The sequence below is a fragment of the Dipodomys spectabilis genome, unplaced genomic scaffold (assembly GCF_019054845.1).
Source record: "Dipodomys spectabilis isolate Male_0828 unplaced genomic scaffold, ASM1905484v1 ptg000002l, whole genome shotgun sequence".
Lineage (NCBI taxonomy): Eukaryota > Metazoa > Chordata > Mammalia > Rodentia > Heteromyidae > Dipodomys > Dipodomys spectabilis.
The window spans coordinates 56,444,990-56,464,395 of NW_024870679.1; the positions used below are offsets into that span (position 1 = coordinate 56,444,990).

At 39.6% G+C, this 19,406-nt stretch overlaps 1 protein-coding gene across 2 annotated transcripts in view; it reads left to right on the forward strand.

The window, feature by feature from the left end:
* Zfyve9 (zinc finger FYVE-type containing 9) overlaps positions 1-19,406 on the forward strand; it is a 115,461-nt gene that overhangs the window by 51,126 nt on the left and 44,929 nt on the right. Inside the window, exons 5-6 of one of the 2 annotated variants that reach the window (XM_042679431.1) lie at positions 14,815-14,914; positions 18,112-18,288. In XM_042679431.1, the coding sequence (XP_042535365.1) occupies positions 14,815-14,914; positions 18,112-18,288 (277 nt within the window). The remainder of the gene's footprint in view (positions 1-14,814; positions 14,915-18,111; positions 18,289-19,406) is intronic. The other variant, XM_042679439.1, reaches the window with a different exon arrangement.

Consider the following 19,406-nt stretch of genomic DNA (forward strand, 5'->3'; position numbering starts at 1 on the left):
TTATCTGGAAGTTATCCCAGTTAAATTGGAGTGCTATTTTTCAAGGTGTCTGTTAAGTGAGCTACATTTAGGATTTTGTTTGATAATTACTGTTTCCTTTTTTGATTAATTCCTAGCTTCTTTAAGGTCCCTTTAGGTACTCATGATCTTCGTCACTTTTGTAAAAAAAAAAAAAAAAATTACTTAATGGCATGTATAATATCAAAGTAACATATTGAAACATGATCTAAATTAATTTTTAATGAGTCTCCAAAGGTTCCTCCTCAAACATTTGAGGTTATAGATGTCTGACCCATTTTGAGCATTTATAAACATAGTTACAAAATGTCACATAATTTACATAATATGCATATGTCAGTCCCTAATCTATGTATTTAATTTGAATTAGTGTTTCTTAGTAAAGGTATATGAAATTTTATAAGAACTGTATAAAACTATGTTTTTATAAAGTATTATGACACCTTTTAGTTTAATTTTAAAATACCTACACAATTAAATATTATTAGAAATATTTGTCCTGCCACGCTCATGCCTATAATCCTAGCTACTCAGAAAGCTGAGGTCTGAGGGTTGAGAGTCAAAGCCAGCCCAGGCAGGAATGTACATAAGATTCTTTTTTTTTTTTTTTCTTGGTTGATTGTGGGGCCTGAACTCTGGGCCTGGGCACTGTCCCTCAGCTCTTCAGCTCAAGGTTAGCACTCTACCATTTGAGCCACAGCTCTACTTCCAGCTTTTTCTGTGTATGCGGTGCTGAGGAATCAAACCCAGGGCCTCATACATGCAAGGCAAGCACTCTACCACTGAGCCACCTTCTCAGCCCCCTACATAAGATTCTTATTTCCAATTAATCATCAAAAATCTGGAGGTGAAAGTGTGGCTCAAGTGGTAGAGTGCTAACCTAGAGCAAAAAAGCTCAGTGACTGTCCCCAGGTCCTGAGTTCAAGCCCTAGGACTGGTGTGCGCGTACACGCACGCGTGCACACACACACACACACACACACACACACTCACATATTAAAAATTGAGAATAAGCTGGGCACAGGTGGCTAACACCTATAATCCTTACTATTCAGGAGACTGAGATCTTAGGATCAAGGTTTGAAGCTGGTCGGGCAGGAAAACTTTGTGGAACTCTTACCTCCAATAACCATTAGAAAAACAGAAGTGGCTAGGCATCAGCGGATCAGGCCTGTAATCCTAGCTACTTAGAAGGCTGAGATCTGAGGATCGCAGTTCAAAGCCAACCCTGGCAGGAAAGTCCGTGAGACTCTTATCTTCAATAAGCCACCAGAAAACCAGAAGTGGTGCCGTGGCTCAAGTGGTAGAACCTTAGCCTTGAGTGAAATGCTGAGAGACAGAGCCCAGGCCCAGAGTTCAAGCCCCATAACTGACCAAAAAAAAAAAAAAAAGAAGAAAGAAAGAAAGAGAGAGAAGGAGAGAGAGAGAGAGAGAGAGAGAGAGAGAGAGAGGAAGGAAGGAAGGAAGGAAGGAAGAGAGAAAGAAAAAAAGAAAGAAAAACAGAAGTGGACCTATGGCTCAAAGTGGTAAAGTACTAGCCTTGAATAAAAAAAAGCTTAGGGAAAGCTCCCAGGATCTGAGTCTTATGACTGACAAAAAAAAAAAAAGAGAGAGAGAGGAAGAATAAAGTGCACATTTTGAGGTGAGATGAGGAAACTTGAGACTTTGTTTATGTAGACAAAGCACTTCATATACAAATTTATATATTCACCTTAAAAGAGGACAGCCTGTTGCTTAGCCATATATGTCCCCAGTCTAGATGCTTAGACATAGCCACTTTAAAAAGTAATTGACTGTTTTTTATAGCAGAAAGATCAGTTTCTATATACTACCTTCCCATATAACACAATTTACCTCATTATTTACATTTTTCCTTAATGTGGCATGTACAGTTGACGAGCCAGTATCAATACATTATCTGTAACTAAAATCCTCTGAAAAAAATACATTGTTCTGTAGTTAATATTAAGGTTCACTGTCAAGGATTTTGATAAATGCATGTTATGTATCCTATTACTGTCCACTGCTGTAAAACTCCTGTGCTTAACCCATTTATTCATCATTCCCCTTTTCTTCTTGAGCTCATCTTATTATTTCCATATTTTGCCTTTTTCAGAATGGTATATAATTGGGATCATAGAATGTATGTAGCCTTTTCAGACTAATTTTGTAGGCTGGATATTTGGTTCAAGTTGAACAGTATTTGATAGCAAGTTTAAGACCCTGAGATTAACCCATAAGACTGAAAAAAAAAAAAAGGATATGCTGAGTAGTTTCTTTCACTTATGGATTAATGTATTAGAGATATTGCTCAGTGTAGAGTGCTTGCCTAACATGCCCAAGGCTCTAGGTTTTAGTCCCCGTACCACAAGAAAAGAAAAAACCGAGGAAAGAGAAAAGAAATATGTGTCTGGCTCAGGTGTCATGCTATTTGTAGTTCTAGCTACTTGGAAGGTTAAGAGTGGAATCATTGAGGTTTGCGGCCAGAAAAAGTTACTAAGATTCTATCAAAAATAAGCAGGTGGGTTGGGAAGGTGGCTCAGTGGTAGAGCGCTTGCCTTGCACGCTTGAGGCCCTAGGTTCGATTCCTCAGCACCACATAAGCAAAAAAAGCAAAAAGCCAGAAGTGGCGCTGTGGCTCAAGTGGTAGAGCGCTAGCCTTGAGCTGAAGAGCTGAGGGACAGCGCCCAGACCCAGAGTTCAGGCCCCACGACCAAAAAAAAAATAAAATAACAAGCAGGGATGGGATGTAGCTCAGTGGCAAAACAAGTGCAGTGCCCTGGTTTGATCCACTGTGGGAAGGAAGGAAGGAAGGAAGGAGGAAGGAAGGAAAGGAAGGAAGGAAGGAAGGAAGGAAAAGAAAGGAAATAGACAAAAAATACAGTTTAAAAATAGCAAGCAAGCAAAGCCGGGAGCCAGTTGCTCATGCATATAATCCTAGCTACTCAGGAGGCTGAGATCTGAGGATCACTGTTCAAAGCCAGCCCGAGCAGGAAAGTCCATGAGACTTTTATCTCCAATAAACCACTAGAAAACTGGAAGTGGCACTGTGGTTCAAGCAGTAGAGCACTCGCCTTGAACTGAAGAGCTGAGGGATAGCACCCAAGCCCAGAGTTCAAGCCCCTTGACCGACCAAAAAAAAAAAAAAATAGCAAGCAAAACATAGAATGTGGCTAGCAAGACCAAGGCCTTGAGTTCAAACCCAACACCAAAAAAAAAAAAAAATTATATAAAGCATGTATATTTCTGTGTGTGTGTGTGCCTGTGCCTTAAAGGTCTGCCATGTGATTTTGTCACTTGGTAATATATTTCTTACTGCTGAATAATATTCTTTTATCTGAGTTTATATATCCACAGGCCTTGAACCTATCCATTCACCTATCCATGGACAGCACCTGTGTCTGTCCTGGGGCTTGACCTGGAACTCAGGGCCTGGTTGTTGCCCTTGAGGGGTTTTTTTGCTCAAGGCTATAGTACTTAGGTTTTTTTTTGGTGATTAACTGGAGATAAAATTCTCTAGGACTTTCCCCGCTCAGATTGGTTTTAAACTGTAATCATCAGATCCTAGCCTTTTGAGTAGCTAGGATTACAGTTGTGAGCTACCAGTACCCCACTATTCATAGTCTTTTAATTCATTTTAAACATACCTACATTAAATTCTTTCAAAAGTATTTTTGTGTATTTATATATTTGTAAGTAATACATTTCAGTGGAATTAATATTTCTTGATCTGTTGACTTTTAATTGTGATTTATTTGTTTATTTTTGACTCTCCAGTTTTTTTCGCAGCTCTGTAAGGATAAGGGCCTTTTCTGCCTTGATTACTACTGTATTCTCCATCCTACCACCTAAGAGATGATCAGTAGATATTTGAAAAACTGTGAAATAAATAAATCTGTTAATGCAGCAGTACATTTTTAAAAATCAACACCTTGAGTCTTAAGTGATATCAAATTCATATTTTGGATGTAAGAATTTTGAGAAATGGTTTAAATTAGTTGTATTTTTCCTGTTTAAGGACAGATTCAAACAATAATAACTTTATTTCTCTAGTTTCCTTATGTACTGATGGAATCAACTGATAAGAGAACAATAAGTATCTGCTTTCAAAAGAATATTACTCCTATCTCAACACTTGTAATCTTAGCATTTGGAAGGTAGAAGCAGAATATGCTAGTTCAAGGCCAGCCTGAGTTACATAGAAATACACTGGGAATGTTAAATAAAGGAATACTGCATGGAAATTCACAGTTCCTTCACTCTGCTTGAAAACCTGCCTTTTAATTGACATTCTAATTTGAACCACACAACTATGTAAGGGGAAAAAAAGAGCTATGTTGGCTAAGAGTAGATGTTACCTATTACATAACATTTATTCATGCAGCATTGTGTTTGTCCTTTCCTCAATTGGTCTCTAAGGATTTTGAAATGAGCTCTAATTTAACTTTGTATTCCTAGCATCTAGCATAGTATCTGGCAGCTACAAAGTGCTCAATAAATGTTTGTTAATGAGTAAATCAGTCATAGATGATTGACTTATTGCCTGATGTTCATATGTCATTGTGCCAGGTGCTGAGTTAATGATGATATTGTGGTCCCTGACCTCATGGTATGTAAATATTAGGCTAATGACAAAAACTAAACAAATGAAGATAAATTGTGTTAAGAGCAGTGAAGAAAATAAACAGGAGGAAGCTGGTGGCTCACTTCTGTAATCCTACCTACTCAGGAGGCTGAGATCTGAGGATCGCGGTTCAAAGCCAGCCCGGGCAGAAAAGACTGTGAGACTCCTGTCTCCAATAAACCACCAGAAAACTGGAAGTGGCGCTGTAGCTCAAGTTGTAGAGCGCTCGCCTTGAGCTGAAGAGCTAAGGGACAGCACTCAGGCCCAGAGTTCAAGCCCCACGACCGACAAAAAAAAGAAAAGAAAAGAAAAGAAAATTAACAGGAGGAGTAATATTAAAAAATGATGATAGGGGCTGGGAAGGTGGCTCAGTGGTAGAGCGCTTGCCTTGCATGCATGAGGCCCTGGGTTCGATTCCTCAGCACCACATAAGCAAAAAGAAAAAAGCCGGAAATGGTGCTGTGGCTCAAGTGGTAGAGTGCTAGCCTTGAGCTAAAGAGCTGAGGGACAGTGCCCAGGCCCATTGTTCAGGCCCCACGACCGGACCCAAAAAAAAAAAAAAAAAATGATGATGGTAAGAAGACAGTCTTTGAGCAATGACATTTTAAATGATACTTGAAAGTTGAGCACTGTTCCAAGAACAGAGGCATTGGGTATGGTGGTGGACACTTGTAATTCCAGTACGTGGAGGAAAAGACAGAAGGATCCCAAGTTTGTGGTCAGCTTATTCTATGTAGTTAGTTCCAGACTAGCCTAGAATCCACAGGGGAGACCTTGTCTCTAAATAAACAACCCCCCCCAAGAATAACAAAGAGAAGGGCTGGGAAAGTGGTTCAGTGGTAGAATGCTTGCCTCCCATGCATGAGGCCCTGGGTTTGATTCCTCAGCACCACATAAGCAGAAAAAGACGGAAGTGGGCACTATGGCCCAAGTGGTAGAGTACTAGCCTTGAGCTGAAGAGCTGAAGGACAGCACCCAGGCCCAGAGCTCAAGCTCCATGACTGAAAAAAACAAAAAGAGAGAGAGAGAGATCAAGAGAAGAATGGTCCAGGAAAAGAGAACAGCATGAGCAAAGCTTCTGAAGTAGAAAAACACTAAAGGAAAGGAATTCAGTTGGGTGCCCATGCCTCACACCTGTAATCCTAGCTACTCTGGAGGCTGAGATCCGAGGATCATGGTTCAAAACCAGCTTGGGCAGGAAAATCCATGAGATTCTTATTGCCAATTAACTACCAGAAAGCCAGAAGTGGTGCTGTGGCTCAAAGTGGTAGAGCTTTAGCTTTGCGTGAAAAAGCTCAGGGACAGGGTCTGTTAGGAAAATGGAGGAGAAAGGAAGGAAACAGGTGAGGACTGATTATTGAGATATAACAGTGGGGGACACAGCCTTCCTGTGGGCTTGGAGACTGTGTGAAGAGATGGGCTCAGAAATGGGATCTGAGCAAGGGGGCAGAGGTTAATGAAAAAGCCAGTAGGTCAAAAGAGTTGGGGGGGGCTTTTTGTTTAAGCCCACAGTGGAATGTTTACAGCCAGGCTTAGATAGATTGCCCTGCCAGCATCAGGCAGTCTGCATATATCTTTGTTGGTTTGCCCAACATCTGTATGTGCCTGGGAAAAGAGGGTGGGAGTCCTTCAGCATCCAGACCCTGAGTTCAAGCCCCACAACCAACAGAGAAAAAAAAAAAAAGGAAAAGAAATGAAAGAAATTCAGTATGACTAAAGCATACTTAATGAGGAAATAGTCACCTAAAAAGAGAAAGGAAATCAAGTACAGCTTTGCAGGTTATGTAAGCATCATAGTGAAAGCCATGAAAACAGAAGAGGTCACTTAGGGAAAGGGTACAGAGGGAAGAGAAGATCTCAGGGTTGAGACAGTGAGGAGAAACAGAAGAACACAGTACACATCACTGAGAATGAGTAACCAAAAAGGTAAGCAGAAAACCAAGAAAATAGGCTATCTTGGAAGTCAGAAGAGGAATGTATTTTGTGAAAGAAGGGATTAATTAAGTATGTAAAATGCTGGGCTGGGAAGGTGGCTCAGTGGTAGAGTGCTTGCCTTGCATGCATGAGGCCCTGGGTTCGATTCCTCAGCACCACATAAGCAAAAAAGAAAAAAGCCGGAAGTGGCGCTGTGGTTCAAGTGGTAGAGCACTAGCCTTGAGCTGAAGAGCTGAGGGACAGCACCCAGGCCCAGAGTTCAGGCCCCACGACCAGAACCACCCCTCCCACACACAAAAAAAAGTATGTAAAATGCTGATGATGGTCAATAGGATGTAGACAGGAAAGATACTATTAGTTTTGGCTACATCAAGATCATTGGGAAAGAAAGCAGATTTAATAATGGACTAGTGGATACAAAGAGCTAGATGAGACTGAGTTGAAAATGGAAAAAGTCATCTGGAAGTAAACGTGACTTTTTCATATTAACTTTGCTATGAGGGAAAATGGACAAAATTGAAGCAATTATTAGATGGAGAAGTCATTATGGATGAATTTTCAGAACTGGAGATAGTAACTGTTCTGTAATCCTATAAGTGATGATCTAGAAAGGGAATTTTAGGAGAAATAATAGAATGAAGGAAAGTCTCTAAGAAGGCCAGAGTGTTGGCATCTATACATCCACAGTTTGCTCTTCAACAAGGGGAATACAGACACAAAGGCTTATGGATCTAGTGACTGGACTAGAATAAACTAACTAGGAAGTTTAAAAGGGCTTTCAGTTTTCTGGGGTATAAGTGACAGAAGAGCCCAGAGACTTGTGCATGCTTGTCTAGCAAGTATTGGGCTCCACCCCCAATTCTGAAAAAAAAAAAATCAGTTTTCTACTACTCTGTACTTTCCTACTTTAAGGTAATTTCCGTTAGATGTGCAAGACCATTATATAAAATGGTATATTTTTATATGTAATGTACACATATCACCCCATGTACTTGAAATCATTATTAGACTACTTATGATAGCCAATACAATACCATAAATAGTTGTTCCACTTACATTGTCATCACAGACACAATTTTTGTTGTTGTTGTTGGTCATGGGGCTTGAACTCTAGGCCTGGGCACTGTCCCTCAGCTCTTCAGGTCAAGGCTAGCACTCTTATCACTTGAGCCACAGCGCCACTTCTGGTTTTCTGTTGGTTAATTGGAGATAAGAGTCTCATGATGAATAAGCAGAAAGGGAAATCAAGGAAACAACCTCATTCATAATAACCTCAAAAAAATAAAATATCTAAGAATTAACTAAAGATGTAAAGAAACTATTTAATGAAAACTATAAAAGCCTAAAGGAAGAAATCATAGAGGACACCAGGAAATGGAAGGACCTTCCATGTTCTTGGATAGGCAGAATTAATTTAGTGAAAATGGCCATACTGCCAAAAATGATATACAAATTCAATGCAATTCCCATCAAAATCCCAATGATGCTCTTTACTGAAACAGAGAAAACAATCTAAAAATTCATATGGAACAACAAAAGACCTAGAATAGCCAAAGCAATTCTAGGCAAAAGCAACTATGCAGGAGGGATCACAATACCAGATTTCAAGCTCTAATATACAGCCATAATAACAAAGACAACTTGGTATTGGCATAAAAACAGATCTGAAGACCAATGGAACAGATTAAAAGATCCAGAAATAAAATCACATATCTCTGTTCAGCTGATATTTGACAAAGGAGCCAAAGACATACAATGGAAGATACATGGCATCTTCAACTATTTGTGCTGGGAAAACTGGGCAGCCACATGCAGAAAACTAAAAGCAGACCCCAGCCTGTCACCATGTACTAACATCAACTCAAAATGGATTAAAGACCTTAACATCAAGCCTGAAACTCTGAAACTACTGCAGGACAGAGTAGGAGAGGCACTTGAGCTTATAGGCACAGGCAGGAACTTCCTGAACAAAGTCCCAGGGTCACAACAAATTGGAGAGAGACTGGACAAAGAGGACTACCTTAAAATAAGTTTCTGCACAAAAAGACATAGCTATGAAACTAGAAAGATAGCCAACTACTTGGGAAAAGATATTTACCAGTAATATATCAGACAAGGGCCGAATACCCAGTATATACAGGGAACTCAAGAAACGAATCCCTCCCAAATCTAACAAACAGTCACTAAATGGGCAAAGGAGCTAAAGAAGAACTTCTCAGAGGAAGAGATAACAATGGCAAAGAAACACATGAGGAAATGTTCATCATCCCTGGCTATAAAGGAAATGCAAAGAAAAACAACCCTGAGATACCACCTTACCCCAGTCAAAATGGCCCACATCCTAAATTCAGCCAGCGACAAATGCTGGTGGGGATGCAGAGAAAGAGGAACCCTATTGCATTGCTGGTGGGAATGTACACTAATACAACCACTTTGGAAAGCAGTCTGGAGGTACCGCAGAAAGCTAAATATAGACCTCCCCTATGACCCAGCCATACCACTCCTAGGCATCTACCCTTTGCAATAGGAACCAGGATACAAGGACACATGCACCTCATTGTTCATTGCAGCACTATTCACAATAGCCAAGATATGGAAACAACTCAGATGCCCCACTACAGAGGAATGGATCAAAAAAATGTGGTATTTATATACAATGGAATATTATGCAGCCATTAGAAAGGACAAAATAATAGCATTCGCAGGGAAATGGATGGAACTAAAACAAATCATTTTGAGTGAGGTGAGCTAAGAGCAGAGAGACAAACGGCACATGGTCTTTGTGATATGTGGATGTTAAATCCAAAATGCAAGGAGATATGACAAAATAGGATTCAAGAAACAAAGGACCTCCATTCAATTTGTCATATTTCTAAATGACCACATAAATGGTTTGCGTGTGTGTGTGTTTGTGCGTGCGCGTGTGTGCACGTGCACACATCTGAGGGAAGCTAGGAGGAGGGCAGAGAATCAGAGGGAAATGGAAAAATATACAGCAGGGGCCCATCAGCTGCACTGGACATTGATAAAAACAAACTAAGCAACTCAAGGGCAGTGATGGGAAGGAGGGAATGAGAGGGAAAGAGGGAACAGCTTACACTAAAAGGAAAGAAATGGGGCTGGGAAGGTGGCTTAGTGGTAGAGCGCTTGCCTTGCATGCTCGAGGCCCTGGGTTCGATTCCTCAGCCCCACATAAGAAAAAAAACTGGAAGTGGTGCTGTGGCTCAAGTGGTAGAGTGCTAGCCTTGAGCTGAAGAGCTGAGGGACAGCGCCCAGGCCCAGAGTTCAGGCCCCACGACCGGACACCCCCCCCCCCCAAAAAAAAGCCAAGCCGGGCACTGGTGGCTTACGCCTGTAATCCTAGCTACTCAGGAGGCTGAGATCTGAGGATCGCCGTTCAAAGCCAGCCCGGGCAGGAGAGACCGTGAGACTCCTATCTCCAATAAACCACCAGAAAGCCGGAAGTGGCGCTGTAGCTCAAGTGGTAGAGCGCTCGCCTTGAGCTGAAGAGCTGAGGGACAACGCCCAGGCCCAGAGTTCAAGCCTCACGACCGACTAAAAAAAAAGCCAGAAGTGGCACTGTGGTTCAAGTGGTAGAGCACTAGCCTTGAGCTGAAGAGCTGAGGGACAGCGCCCAGGCCCAGAGTTCAGGCCCCAGGACCGGACCCAAAATAAAAAAAATAAAAATAAATAAAAGGAAAGAAATGTATATACCACCCAATGTGGAAGAAATAGTTATATTGTCAAAGCTCATAGAATTCACAAACATTATAGACCATGATAATGACAATTTGCCTTGTGAAGGCTAAAATGTGTGACTTTTAAGTATATCACTATCTCACAATACTGTGAAAGTTGTGTAATTATTTAACCTCAATAAAAACTATTAAATAATTTTTTTTTACACATGGTTGATTAAATTTGGAGCCCCGGAATGCACATGACTATACTTAGCTTGAATATTGTAGAAATTGTTTTATTTTTTTATTTTTTATTGTGAACATACTGTACAGAGGGGTTATAATTACATGGGCAAGATAATGAGTACATTTCTTATCAAGTATTGTAGCCTCCTCCTTTGTTTGCCCTTCACATCCCTTCCCAGCCTCCCCCTGCCCCCCCCCAGTCCTCCCCCCCCTAGAAATTGTTATATAAATCATCAAAATTTGTCACTTTATAACTAGGCAGACTGTACAGATCATGTTGTGTGAGGTTATTCCTAACCATTAGGTCTAGCCTATCCCTCTGACGTTTACTGTTTTGTAAGCTTAAAAATGTTTTTGGGAAGTGGCCCTGTAGCTCAAGTGGTAGAGCGCTCGCCTTGAGTTGAAGAGCTGAGGGACAACACCCAGGCCCAGAGTTCAAGCCCCACGACCGACAAAAAAAAAAAAAATGTTTTTGATTGGGGTTGGGAAGGTAGCTCAGTGGTAGAGTGCTTGCCTTGCATGCATGAGGCCCTGGGTTCGATTCCTCGGCACCACATAAACAGAAAAGGCCCGAAGTGGCACTGTGGCTCAATTGGTAGAGAGCTTGCCTTGAAGAGCTGAAGAGCTAAGGGAAAGTGCCAAGGCCCAGGGTTCAGGCCCCACAACCGACTCCCCCCCCCCCCCAAAAAAAAAAATGTTTTTGACTAAGCCAGGCAATGGTGGCTCTTACCTTTAATCCTAGCTACTCAGGAGGCTGAGATCTGACGATCTGGTTCAAAGCCAGCCCAGGCAGAAAAGTCCATGAGACTCTTATCTCCAGTAAACTACTCAGAAAAAGCTGGAAGTAGAGCTATGGCTCAAGTGGTAAAGCGCCTAGCCTTGAACACAAAGAGACTCAGAAACAGAGCCCAAGCCCAGAGTTCAAGCTCCTCAGGACTGGCCAAAAAAAAAAAAGTGTTTATTGTTGTTAAAATTGAGTTATTTTTTGTGAAGTTGGGCATGAAAGATACAACCTTCCCTAGATTAGATGCACATTAATGTTTGTTTTTCATTCATATATTCGTTTATGTAGTAATTTTCACTAATCAAGGAAACAGCAAATATTTTTGATATCTGTTGTGTTTCAGATACAGTGATAACTTTGGAAGAACTTATTTTATTTTATTACAATTAATTTAGAAACTTTGGGGATACTGGTTTCACATTAAAAATAATTTAGACTGGTTTTGAAATGAGGAATAAGTTAAATAAACACAAATTTTGTTAGTTGTGGTAATAAAATTATATGAACTATATGGTAAACATTAAGATATTTCTGCAATACAGTTATTTTAATTCTATTTTTAGAACTGACTTGACTTTTGACTAAGCTTCAGCTTTAAGCTGAGAAACATACTTGGATAGTGTGGTATTTTTGGTTTGCACGTCACTCTAATATCACATGACAGAAGGAAAGAGGGTCTCTCTTAGGCCTTTTTATAAGGATACTAATCACATTCATGAGGGATCATGACTTAACTACCCCCTAAATGCTCTTTATCCTAATAACATCTCTTTGGGACTTAGGATTTTAACATGAATTTAAAAGGTCATAGATTCACCAGACATTGGTGGCTCATGCCTGTAATCCTAGCTACTCAGGAGGCTGAGATCTAAGGATCCGTAGTTCAAAGTCAGTCCATGAGACTCATCTCCAGTCAACCACCAAGAAGTCAAAACTGGAGCTGTGTTTCAAGTGGTTGAGAACTAACCTCGAGCAAAGAAGCTCAGAGACAGCACTCACGCCCTGAAGTCAAGATCCAGGACTTGCACTAAACAAAAAGCAGAAATCCTCCCACAGTCAGACTATTGGCCTTATCTATGCCTCAACAGTATTGTGAAAGACTGTCTTCACAGAATTTTTGTGGTTTAGTGAGGTAGAAAATATATGTAAAGTGTCTATAGTTTGTTGTTAACTTGAATAAGTCATTTAACTATCTGCAATGGTTAATTTTGATGTCAATGTCATTGGATTGAGTCATCTTTTAATAAAGCATAAGTAAGAGAGAAAGACTTCCTGAATGTGGGGGCAATATCCTATAGAGGGGGAGAGGCAGATGGAATAAACAGAGAAAAAAGAGAAAGCCCAGAGCAAAAGCCTTTTAGTTTCTGTTTCCTGGCCTTTGTGATATGAGTTGCTCTTTTTTGCCACTATGATGAACCTCTGAAATTGCAAACAAAAATAAATCTTTTCCTTCTGTAAGTTGTGTTCTCTGGTATTTTGTCACAGCAATAAAAAGGTAAATACACCATCAAGGGGCTGGGAAGGTGTCTCAGTGGTAGAGTGCTTGCCTTGCATGCATGAGGCCCTGAGTTCGATTCCTCAGCACCACATAAGCAATAAGAAAAAAGCCAGGGCTGGGAAGGTGGCTCAGTGGTAGAGTGCTTGCCTTGCATGCCTGAGGCCCTGGGTTCGATTCCTCAGCACCACATAAGCAAAAAGAAAAAAGCCGGAAGTGCCGCTGTGGCTCAAGTGGTAGAGCGCTAGCCTTGAGCTGAAGAGCTGAGGGACAGCGCCCAGGCCCAGAGTTCAGGCCCCAAGACCCGGACCCCCCAAAAAAAAAGAAAAAAGGAAAAAGCCAGAAGTGGTGCTATGGCTCAAGTGGTAGAGTGCTAGCCTTGAGCTGAAGAGCTGAGGGACAGCACCCAGGCCCAGAGTTCAGGCCTCATGACCGGATCCAAAGAAAAAAGAAAAAAGAAATAACACCATTAAAACTCAGTTTCTACCTATAGAAAAGAATGCTATAACCTCTGTTCTCCCTATATTTAAAGGTTATTTTGATATAAAGTCCTTTGAAAACTTAGTCGGTAGCCATAATAGCTTTATATGAATTTTACTTTTTTTTTTTTTTTGCCGGTCATGAGGACTGAATTCTGGGTCTGGGCACTGTCCCTCAGCTCTTCAGCTCAAGGCTAGCTAGCGCTCTACCACTGGAGCCACAGCGCCACTTCCAGCTTTTTCTGTTTAAATGGTACTGAGGAATCGAACCCAGGGCCTCATGCTTGCAAGGCATGTACTCTATCGCTGAGCTACCTTCCCAGCCCTGAATTTTACTTAATAGGAAGGAAAGTAAACTAATGTTAACTTTGGTATGATGCCTGATATCTACTTAGCTTTATAAGACAGAGGATACTTCTGTTTTGTTTTGTTTTTTGGGTCCAGTCATGGGGCCTGAACTCTGGGCCTGGGCACTGTCCCTCAGCTCTTCAGCTCAAGGCTAGCGCTCTACCACTTGAGCCACAGCGCCACTTCCGGCTTTTTTCTTATGTGGTGCTGAGGAATCGAACCCAGGGCCTCAGGCATGCAAGGCAAGCGCTTTAACCACTGAGCCACCTTCTCAGCCCCAGAGGATACTTCTGAACCATAAAAATTGGAGAAGTAGAATTGCTCCTACTGGGAAGAGCTTTGAAATTCTATGAGATAGAGAGCCCTCAAGAAAATAAACAGGAACCTGAGATTATTGCTGTTTGGTGTAGAATGGAAAAGGAAGTGAGACTACAGCTAAGCCCAGAAGGTGAAAATAAGGTGCTAGAAATTGGCCTCGCTGATTTGGGTTGTCTGTTTTGATTTCTTGTAGCTGGATTGGGCCTATTTTTATGATTAGTTGTGTATTTTGATCCTCACAGAAAACTGGTGAGAACAGCTGGTATGATTATTATTCCATACATAAGGAAAGTAGAAAACAGAAATTAAAACTAGAAATTTCAATCTTGGTTTCATCCTGTTCTAATTCCTTTTGGAACCAAAATAGCAGATGTAACTGTTAAGTGTCGTGTTTTGTGCATAGAAATTAGCCGAAGGGCAGCTAAGGTGTTTGGTTTTCCCCTGTCATATATTTTCTATGTGACCTTAACAAAGATTTTTATTTTCACGGGCTGGAAAGCTGGCTCAGTGGTAGAGTGCTTGCCTTGCATGCAGGAGGCCCTGGGTTCAATTCCTCAGCACCACATAAGCAGAAAAAGCCGGAAGTGGTGTTGTAGCTCAAGTGGTAGAGTACTAGCCTTGAGCTGAAGAGCTGAAGGACAGCACCCAGGCCCAGAGTTCAGGCCCCACGACCAACAAAAAAAAAGATTTTTATTGTCAGTAAGCTTTCATATTGTTAACAGACTTGTAAATCTTATTCTAGGATTTGAATTTCAACTCCCTGAACTGCATTTGTTTGGAAGTTCTTTAATAATGTAGCATAATAGCACTGGCTGTCAATAAGAAGTAGTTTGGTCTGGTCCCTTGGTAGTGATACTAGTAAATTTCCTATGTTCTTTTCCTCACAGGTTTTCTGTGCTTCCTGCTGTAGCCTGAAATGTAAATTGTTATATATGGATCGAAAGGAAGCTAGAGTATGTGTAATCTGCCACTCAGTGCTAATGAATGGTAAGTATTAAAACAGATTGATTGTGTAGTCATTGAGACAGAATAAGAGAATATTTATAAAAAGACTCTTTTTTTCCCTTGGCTTTTTTTTTATAAGTTTCTCATCTTCTCAAATGTCAGAACTTCAAAGATATTGAGCTTAATTTCTACATTTTAAAAGTATTTTGGCATCCCGGAATTCCTGTCTCTAATTTTATGAATTCTAAAGCCAGGTAGGTTTTGTGGGAAGAATGAAGTTCTTTGGAAATAATTGTGTTATATAGAGACAGATAGGGTGGGGGAATATACTTATCAGCTAGCTGATAGATACTAAAGTTGAACCATTCACTGAGCACTGGTGGCTCATGCTTATAATCCTAGCTACTCAGGAGGTTGAGATGTAAGGATCACAGTTCGAAGCCAGCCAGAGCAGGAAAGTCTGTGAGACTCTTTTCTCCAGTAAACTACCAAAAATAGCTAACAAGTGGTAGAGTGTTAACCTTGAGCAAAAGAAATCAGGCCCTAAATTCAATCCCTAGGACTGGCACAAACAAAAAAATAGAACCTTTCCAGAGAAGCTCTCTTTTTCTAGGGAAAGATAACTTTCCTTAATAACTTCAAAACAGTTAAAGTTGGAAGTGGTACTGAGCTCAAAGTAGTATAGTGCTAGCCTTGAGCAAAAGAGTTCAGGGACAGCACCAAGGCCCTGAGTTCAAGACCTATGACTGAGAGAAAGAAAAGAAAAACATTCTAAATTAATAGACTTTAATATCAAAAACATTAATACCATGTTATTTCATCCTCCATTTTGTTAAAAAATATAGCATGTAAGGTCAAGCAGATATTTTCTTTTCTTTTTTTCCTCTTTTGTAGTATTGGGGTTTGAACTAAGGGCCTTGGACTTGCTAGATAGGCACTATGCTCTTGAGCCATGCCTTCAGTCCATTTTGTGCTCTGATTATTTTGAGATAGGGTCTTGGTTTTTTTTAACTAGGTCCATTCTTGGATCATGATCCTCTTATTTTATACTTCACTCTAGCAGGTATGTGCCACCACACCTAGAATCTTTCATTGAGATGGAGTTTCAGGAATTTTTTTGCCCAGGTTGGTAAAAAATTGGAACCAGGATATTCCTGACTTCAAACTCATATCATGTCCAGCTATTGGTTGAGGAGGAATCTTTCAAACTTTTTGCTCAGGCTGGCCTACTTGTCTTTCCAATCTGAGTCCCCTATGTATTTACAATTACAGCACCTGGCTGAAAATTGTACTTTTTACCAGTTATTTCTTATTGCTTATTTCTTACCAGTTACATAGATGTGCTATAAGAATAAGGCTTTGAATTTAGGTGTTATATGATGAAAGAATACAGCCAGAAGAGTAAATATAACTTTAATTGTTTCTTCTTTTGTGGTAATTAGCAATGAATACAAGGATATTCTAGTTAAAAACAAACTAAAAACAAAAACCATGAATATTCTTGTAGAAAGATAAAATTGATCAGGTTGTGGTATTTTCTTTTTGAATGTGTCTTTGTGAAATGACCAGAATAATTACTAAAAGAAAATGTTGACCCTGGACACTACTGTTGTCTGTGCCTGTTAGTGTGCCTCCTCAAGTCTGGAATTTCAGATCCTTCCTGCTCTGTCTGTCTGCATTGCTCCTAGTGATGTTTTCCTGTTGCTGGCTTATTAACCTCTTGCATGTCAGTTAATCTGGTCTGTTATGATATCCTATGATCCACCCAATTTTCTCCCATTTCTGAATTCTCATATTTTGATCGAATGTGAAACATTCTCTCTACTCTTAAGGGTCATTTTTGGAATGGTGGTTATTTCACTGAGTTGCTCAATTGATGATTTTTATTCCACTGCTTTCATTTTTGGACATATATCCTCAGACAAGAGCATGCGGCTAATTACAATACTTAATACCTCTTTTATTTGATGAGGTCTTCCAGCTTGCTGGCAATTTATTTTAACTTGGCATAGCTAAACATGAAGGAAATGGCAGAGGATTCATATGGAATACTACTTTTTATTAAGCCAAGGAGGCCCTTAACAGGGGATCCTAAGGTAATCTACTTTTCCTGGTTTTTCCAGCATCTTTTCCTCTTGCATGGCTTAGCCTGGTCTTTTTCTGATTATTTAATTTGATGCTTTTCAGTGTTCCCTCTTTTCCCTTTCTCCTTTTCTCTTCCTTCCCTCTTTCTGCCAGTGCTTTCAAATGAACATAGCTTTTGTTACTAGCCTTGTCTTCCAGTTTAGAGGAAATAAATATTCAAAATCTTATGGCTCATTCTTTGATGTTGAATGAGGACTTTTTAAAAAAGATGCTCAAAAATTGGATGGTTTCTATTCCTGGGCATATAGTATATGAACTTCCAAAATAAAATTTATATCTTTTATTTCTATAGCATCTTTCATCCTATTTAGTTTTAAAGACATAGTTGCTATGTCAGTAATTAGTGAAATTAGAGAGTAATAGAATCTTAATGTCTTTGTGATCATTCATATTGATTGATCACATTTATATGATATTGGCACATTTTCATGTTCAAATTGGTCCTGTGCTTTTGAGACACACCAAAGATGTAGAATGCTTGTTATTCCTGGATACTCTTTTACAGGATGACTTCATTAAAGCATAATTTACAGAAATTACCAAGATGTTTCTCCTAAGCTTTAGGCTTCTGAATTGTTCAAATGAAATTTTTTTCTTAACTAAGAAAAGCCTGAATATACAGAAATGAAACAATGGAATTGTATTGTTTTGCCCCTGATTTTGATTTTTGATACAAGTTTATAAAATACTTCAGCTATTAAAACAAGCCAAGAGGCCTAAAGTCTATTCTAGTTACATATCTTTAATGTCACTCCCTCTTAAGGAAATATATGGTCTCTTTTAGAGAAACCATAGGCCTTGTCTTTATTTTGGACCAGTCTAGTATCAGTCTCTATCAGAATTATCATGTTACTATTATTCTTTTTAAGAAATATTTAATTCCTTATTTGTTCCAACCAGCTTACTTAGTTAAATGGTCTTCTTTATTGAATAAAATCATCTGTCTCCTTACTACCTTCACTAGCTGGAAGAGTATTAATACTATGAGTATTAATGAGGAGAAGCTGCATTACTTATTTATCCAATATTGTGGAGGTCTTGATATCCATCATTTTGCAATCCATTCACATTGATTGTGTCTGTATTTGCTTTAGCTCAAGCCTGGGAGAACATGATGAGTGCCTCAAGCCAGAGCCCTAACCCTAACAATCCTGCTGAATACTGTTCTACTATCCCTCCCTTGCAGCAAGCTCAGGCCTCAGGAGCACTGAGCTCTCCACCTCCCACTGTGATGGTACCTGTGGGAGTTTTAAAGCACCCTGGAGCAGAAGGTAGGGGATCATGTGCTATTCTCTCTCTTTTTCCTCACCAAGTTCCTCTGAAAAGGTGGTGGTGTGGCTACAGCACAACTCTTTAAACACTGCAGATAAGTCCCTTCAGATGGTTATTAAAATGGAAGAACAAAGTGAGAAATGTGTCCATACTATATTTGGGCAAATAAAAATAATATTGTATAGCCTGATATTTTTGAGGCACCGCTGAAAATATGCCAATCTCCTCTACAACTTAAAAATGGAGTAATGACACTGCTTATAGTTAGAAATACAGAATTTGAAGTCAGTCTGTAAAACCTTAGCCTCATATCTATCTTAATGTCCTTTGGCAGCAATTTACTAAGTAATGAAAATGAGAGTTTTTTCCTACTAGCCAGCCCATTCTAGTATTGCTTTTTAGAACTACCTTATTATTTTCTCTTTTCATTTTAAACCTATTATAAAATATGAAAATATTACCTTGCATACATGGACCTTTAAATCTAAGACTTTAATTCTAGTTATATCATGTGACAGGAATTATATGCCCAACTTACTTTAGAATACCACTTCTTTAAAATTATGAGATTGCCAGATGAAAGGCACCTTGCAAATTCAAGGGATTATGAGTATTAAAAATAACAATTATGTATTTCCTGAAGATGATCTTCTCAAGATGTTCCCCCTGATAGTTAAAATCAATCTTCTTTCATTATTTTTGGGTCTTTTGTCTAGGAATATTTCCTTCCCCTTTTGCATATCAGAGGGTTCTATTGAGAGTATCACAGTCTTGCCCGTTTTCTCTTCTTTTTAGATCATCCTTTATTGATATGCCTTTGTATTTTTTGAGTTCAGGCTTTCTATCTTATAGTCTCTATTCTCTTCTTTTGTCATTTTTGTTGTTCTTCTATACTCTCTCTGTTTTGACTGTTTTGAGTTGATTTCCAAACCTAGATTTAAAGAGATTTCATCAGATGCAGTTTTCTAACTTTTTCCTGTCCTTTCACTGAAATGCAAACTACTTTTGTATTGCCAGATCAGTCTTTTTCTTCTTACAGCTAGATTTTAGCCAAAGATCTGGTCTGTTTGCTTCCTAATTCTTATGTATCTTTGCCAATTCTTCCTTTATTAATTAA